This window comes from Stegastes partitus, unplaced genomic scaffold, assembly GCF_000690725.1.
Source record: "Stegastes partitus isolate 25-593 unplaced genomic scaffold, Stegastes_partitus-1.0.2 Scaffold1390, whole genome shotgun sequence".
In the NCBI taxonomy this organism is placed as follows: domain Eukaryota; kingdom Metazoa; phylum Chordata; class Actinopteri; family Pomacentridae; genus Stegastes; species Stegastes partitus.
In genome coordinates this window covers 58206-64207 of record NW_007579121.1, presented here as the reverse complement: position 1 = coordinate 64207, position 6002 = coordinate 58206, and the positions used below count along the sequence as shown (strand labels likewise).

At 42.6% G+C, this 6002-nt stretch overlaps 1 protein-coding gene across 1 annotated transcript; it reads right to left on the bottom strand.

The window, feature by feature from the left end:
* Positions 1 to 47: 47 nt before the first annotated feature.
* gadd45gip1 (growth arrest and DNA-damage-inducible, gamma interacting protein 1) lies at positions 48 to 3451 on the bottom strand. Its single transcript, XM_008299188.1, has 2 exons — positions 3024 to 3451; positions 48 to 618 (listed from the first exon to the last, which is right to left on the bottom strand). The coding sequence occupies exons 1-2, from the start codon at positions 3422 to 3424 to the stop codon at positions 315 to 317; spliced, it is 705 nt and encodes a 234-aa protein (XP_008297410.1). The 5' UTR covers positions 3425 to 3451; the 3' UTR covers positions 48 to 314.
* Positions 3452 to 6002: the final 2551 nt, after the last annotated feature.

Below are 6002 nucleotides of genomic sequence, written 5' to 3'. Positions count from 1 at the left end.
TTCTGTAGTTTATCTTCTTCCTTTAAAAGCATTTTAGACAAACTGTAGTCTGTACAGATGTTCCATTTATTACAGTGACAGCTTTATATATATGATCAGATCCTGAAACATGAACAGATACGGTGAGAAAAGTAAATAAAAGTTGATTTCTTTCCATTGAAGACAAACTGCTGCTTTCTCAAATCCAGATCATTACAAAAGGTGTCGGGTAACACAAAACTAAACTGGTTTTCAGGTCCATGTGAGTTGAACAGCACACCTCCATCCGGTTAAAGTCAGACGGAGGTCCAGCAGTTATTTACGTCTAACGTGAGTCATTCCGAGACTGAGGAGGAGGCGGCGGGAGGTGTAGTGAAGGCCGCCACCTGCTCGTCTCTCAGTCTGCGTTTCAATAGTTTCTTCTTCTTCTTCTCTTCTTTTTCTATCTCAGCGACCATTTCCAAGAACTTGTGACTGCGGGGGTCCACTGCGAAGCCAAAACGGTGTTTGGCCTCCGCCAACAACTTTGCACGGCGAGCCTTCTCCTCCTGTACCTTCTGTTTGGCTTCACGCTTTTCTCTGCGCCAGTCAGCGATCATCTTCGGCATTTTGGCCATGTTTGCTGCGATGAGTTTTTCCCTGCGATGGAAAGAGTAGAAAAAAAAACAAATGAGTATAGCAGATGTTAAGCTCTGAACTCAGACGGTGACCAGAGTCAGCAGCGTCTGCTAAACATCAGCATGTTAGCAGGACTGTGGAGCTGGTTTGGAATGACGCAGAGTTAAATGTGCTTGTAAACTGGGTCCTGATTTAAATAAGAATAATTTAGATTAAAACTGCTGCCTGTGTCATCCAGCAGAATATTTAACATTTAAAATCTCTTTCTGGTAAATGATAACAGCAGTACATATAATGTCTAAAGCTTCATTTCAGTATTTGTACTGAAACTAAACTGCAGTGAATGATTATTTTCACTGTAGACTAATTTGTCGGTTAATTTCTTGATGACCTAATTAGTTGTTTGGTCTAAAATGTCGCAAGATCACATCCTTAAATATCTTATTTTCTCCATGACTCAAAGCGAATCAGTTTACTGTCATCAGAGGAGCAAAGAAAGCAGAAATATTCACATTTTAAAAAAGCTGCAATCAAAGAATTTAGACTATTTTTTCCGGACTAATCAAATGTTTAAATAGCTGGTGATGAAGTTAATAGTTAAAAGTTTGACAAGAACAAACAAATGCAGTGACCGTTTTGTGACGTTTGTCTTTCCAGAATCATGTCATTGTTGATTTTAGGGCTGGACCCGAACAGCCGACTATTTGTTTGCTGTGCTGGAATCAGGATATTAATTTTGATGCGTGGTTACCCCAAATATTCAGGATATTGGTCATTAATTGGGTCAAATATCCGGAGAACAGACATTGCTGTTCGGACGAGCCCTGGTTGATTTAATCTGTTAGATGCTAGTAACTCGACTGCGACTCTTCCAACATGTTAAAAATGTACAGTTTGGTCCAAATGTAGTCAGAAAACATTCTTATGAATGACCCAAGTGATGACAGATTTTAATTCTTTATGTTAAGCATCAGCACAACCACCTTGCTGTTGACTTTAATGCTTTACTAACTTATATTTCTAATGTTTGTGGCTGTTTTCTAAATGTAATTAGTTCTCAGATCTTATTTGTAAAACATCTTGATCTCAATTAGAGTTCCTGAATAAATAAAGCTTCATATTCACACTGTAGACTGTACAGGGACAGGCATCACAAGCCTGGAAACGACAACAAAACCAGTTGGAGACGGATAAAAACGACCACACAAACAGAATATTTCAGAACACGTTTCTCCCTAAAAGACGAGTTTAATAAAAACCTACCGTGCCACAGGGGGGAGGTATATCTGAAAGGGTCGTAATATTTTACAAGTAGTGTTTTAAGATAACGACTGCAACGAGGCAGCAAAGCAACCCCGGACCAGAACGTTTCCACCGCCGCGCTCCGTCCTATGAAGGCTTTTCTCCCTTCTACAGTTACCGTATCAAAACAAGCCTTTGATCCGTCTCTCCAGAACACATTATTCCTAAAGGCCTGCTCTTTGCCTGTATGTTCGTTGGCAAACTGCAGTTTTGCTCTAATGTTCTTTTTGGACAGCGGCGGCCTTTTCCTGGCAGCCGTGCAGGTCAAATTTGTACAATCCCTTTCTGATTGTAAATGGAGCACTCTGACACCCGCAGCTGCAGAATTACCTACAGATCCTTTTTTTTTAAAGCATCAATTGCTCTTCTCTTGGGCGGTTGTTAGAAACACGGCTTTAGTAGATGATTTTGCACACAGTGGAATAATTTAGGATCATTTTTAGATCCCTTTCCAGGCTCGAAAGCATTAGCAAGTGTTTTTCTGCAGGCCTTATAGAGCACTTTAGAGCTTGGCACGAATGCTTCGATAGCAAAGACAACAGCAGAGGTTTTATGTCAGAGGTTTGAATAAGACAAGAGTTCATTTGTCACTCCCAGAAAAGGGAAGGTGGACGTGAAGCGACATGTCAAAAAGGGGGTGATGGACGACAGCTGAAGTCTTTACAGGAATCCAGCATTATTCTCCCATTCATTTTGAATTAGAGTGTTTTCTTCTCTAATTGGAATAATTCATCAGATCTTCTTTCTTTTTCCACTTTTATAAAAACCACCAGAGGAGTCACGGCTGCCAGATATAAGAAGTTTATTCCAACATTAATCTAATTGTAAGGCTGCATTGTACCAGCCATAAATCCTACTTGATGGAAATACAATTTGTAAAATACTCTCAAGTTGTTTTAGCTCGTAGGAAGCCAGTGTTGTTAAATGACCTTCTGGTATTTATTAGTGGGGAAAACGTGTAATTATCTGTCCATTTAAAGGGTTTGAGCGGCACAAATTGGAGCTACAGTACACTAATAAGCGTAAGAGTACAGCTACAAACAAGTCTGTGAGCGACGCGGAGCAGACTTGAGCTGACAGGTTGTTGTTGAATTAGCTGTCCGATAATGGAAGCACCCACGTACCTCGCCAGCCGTTTCGCTTCCGCCGCCTTCTGCTTGGCTTCCACGTTCCGAACCCGCACCTCCAACGGGGGATGCCACTCTTTTTCATCCGCTATTAACTTGTCCAGCGCCTCATGACTGGGCCACAGAGAGGCAGGGTCGATGCCCGACGCTGCGCCGTAGCGGCCGAACAGCTTTCTGTCGTACCGGGCCGTCTTCTGCCACTCCGGCGTCTTCTCGTCGTCCTTGTCCGGGATGTACGGAGCCCGCAGGTTCAGCTTCAGCGGTTTGGGGTTGTAGGAAGCTGCCTGCAGGAGGAACACACACGGAGAGTTGCCGGAAAGTACAGCTTTGGAGGACGAAATTCCACTTAAAGTCCGACATAACGCCGCTGTCCTCCTGCACAACATGGACGCCGCCATCTTTGTTCAGTGGAGGAAGTAGGACCCGGAGTGAAGTCATAGGTGTCCGCGGCGGTGCCTGATCGACGGAGTGTTTCTAACAGCGGCGTAAATTTTAGGGAAGGTGCTGCGGATATGTTCCTGTCAGTAGTTAGGACACTTGTATTTGTCCCTCTTTCAAAAAAAATTAATAGATAAAAAAAATAAAATAAAATCGAAATGACCAAAGTTATTGCGCAGTAGTTTATTTGTAATCCGTTTTTCAACCCTCAAATGAAACTCAAAGTGACTTAAAGGAGGCAAAATACAAGAAAAAATTAGCATAAAATCAAAGAGTAATAATAATTAAACAAATAAGTTGTTAAAATGCTTTGAGTTTAAAAAAAAAAAAAGCTCTCCCAGTATTTCATTGCTAAAACTTTTTTTTTTCTTACAAAAATATTGGTCATTAATACATTTTTATTGTTGTTTTTAGCAACAAAAAACTCCCCCTTGCCAAACCTTCTCTATTGCCAGCGTCTACAAAGAGAACATTTAGTCATTTTCTAATAGTTTTACATAACTGCTAATTGGAAATGTATTCATTAAGAGCGAACAGTTGGAGGTGGCACAGCCAGACAGTTTTTATCGAGGTGGCCAGGCTGAGACCATCGCTCGCGTCGGGGTGGCACAGTTAATTTTTCAGTTTTCAGCAAATCACTGGAGGCTAAATAATTTTTTTCAGTCACTCATATGTGCAGACAAGACTGATAAGAGGACGACAACTCCTACACAGAATAATACGATTTTTTTTTCAGTTGATTAAATACCTGGAACGGCGACTTAACATATGCTTTTTAAATATAGTTGTTAAAGCCACTAGATAATTGGTTCATGTACGACTTTAAAACGTCTAAAGAGTCCTTGTTCTGAGACACTGTGTCCATCAGGCCTGCAGGTTCTGGATCAGCGTCACATTGTTCAGCAGTTTGGTTTGTCTTTAAGAATCAACAGCTAAAACTAAATCATGCACACGTTCACTTCTTCTTTATTTCCACATGAAAACTGTCTAAACAATTTTCAGTAACAACATTAACACATTTTCTGGTTGGTCAGAGCTACTTTTGTTTAATGCGGTTGAGTTAATAATAAATGGATTGATCCATTGTGAGTAAGGGACTGTTAGCTGCAACCGTCGATGACAGAACAATAAGATGGACGCAGATGTGTCGAAGAGGCCGAAGGATGCAGGCAGCAGATGGTAAAAGTCTCAATCCGCCTGCAGAGAACATAAACGTCTGCAGTTTGGGTGCATGTCAGCGGGTCAGATATGCGACTGTATGTCTTCTGTAGGTTTGTTTCGGCTCATTGAAGCAGAATAACTAAATTAATGCTTGCGGTTTGGAACCAATTACCGTAATATGTTTCTTATAAAATCTCATAAGAAAGGATTTCACTTATATTCGGCGGGGGAGCTGCGATGACTGAAAGGTCAAGCGGTTCATAGTCTGTCAGTGGCGCTCTCGGAGACTTTGGCTCTTCTGCAGCTCGGCTCAGCGGTGGGGGGTCCCGGTTGACTTGGAAGTAGTTGTGAGCAGGTGGGCTGGAGCCAAAGCACCAGAGCACGGAGTGGAGCTGAGACTCTTTTAACACCTTCTTTGAACATTTAGGGACCACTGGGCACGGAGTAAACCTCACAAAGAAAAGGATCTTTGTTTCAACCTCTGCTCCACCTCCTCCTTCGTCTTTTAGCTGCCTCCGCCCTCCCTCAACTTTTATATTTGATTTCTTTTCAAGAAGCAGAGATAGAACAAATGGGGTTGCTCTGGAGTGCAGCACTTACAGAGACAGATGTCATCGCTTTTGTACCGTGGGAGCACGCAGAGCTCTCCGTCGTCATTAAAGATTTAGGGTTCCTATGGCAAGGGGGAGCGCTAGACTGAAGGTGGGGGTGGGCATGACAGAGGCTTAATTTGGCTTAGGAGCGATCTGGTGCCAAGCCCGGGGCTTTGGGGATCACATCAACGTCAGTCACAGGAAAATAGGCTTGTTAGCAGTTCGACGATAAGGGGATGGTGGCGACATGACAGGTCTATTTCTGAGTGAGTGCGTGAGTGGGAGGCACGGGAGGTTAATACATGTTTAGGGAAGTTAGACAGAACACGCTCACCTGAAAAAAATGACTCGATTATCCCTCGCAGTGACATCTGTGGTTGCCTCAGATTTGTGTAGAGCGGCGCATCGAGGAGGCTCTGCTGCCACCGTAAGCACAGAGGAGGCTTGCTGGCTCCTATTGTTGCTCAGAATGCACGACCGCATCTATACTTGAAGAAAAACTACAAATCATTCAGTGGAAATTAGTCGGGGTGGTGCTGGATTGGAAGCCAAGAGTGCATGCTGGGAAGAAGTGAGTCCAACAGTTTGCGAGGTTATGCTGGAAGCACAGAGCTGCACACTATACATGCAGAACATGCCGGCTTGAATTAGTTTCGCTGGTTTCCTTCCAACAAGAGCCTCTGTTCCGAAAGTTGGGATAAATATATATTTTTAAAATGTACAATTAAAATACATCTGAATCTTAGACTCATTTACAGTCTGAAAAAAAAGCTGTGAAAATCGC

Coding starts and splice junctions, on each gene's coding strand:
- gadd45gip1 (XM_008299188.1), bottom strand. CDS start 3,424: ATGGCGGCGTCCATGTTGTGCAGGAGGACAGCGGCGTTATGTCGGACT. Junction 619..3,023: donor GAAGCGAAACGGCTGGCGAG/GTACGTGGGTGC, acceptor TTTCCATCGCAG/GGAAAAACTCATCGCAGCAA.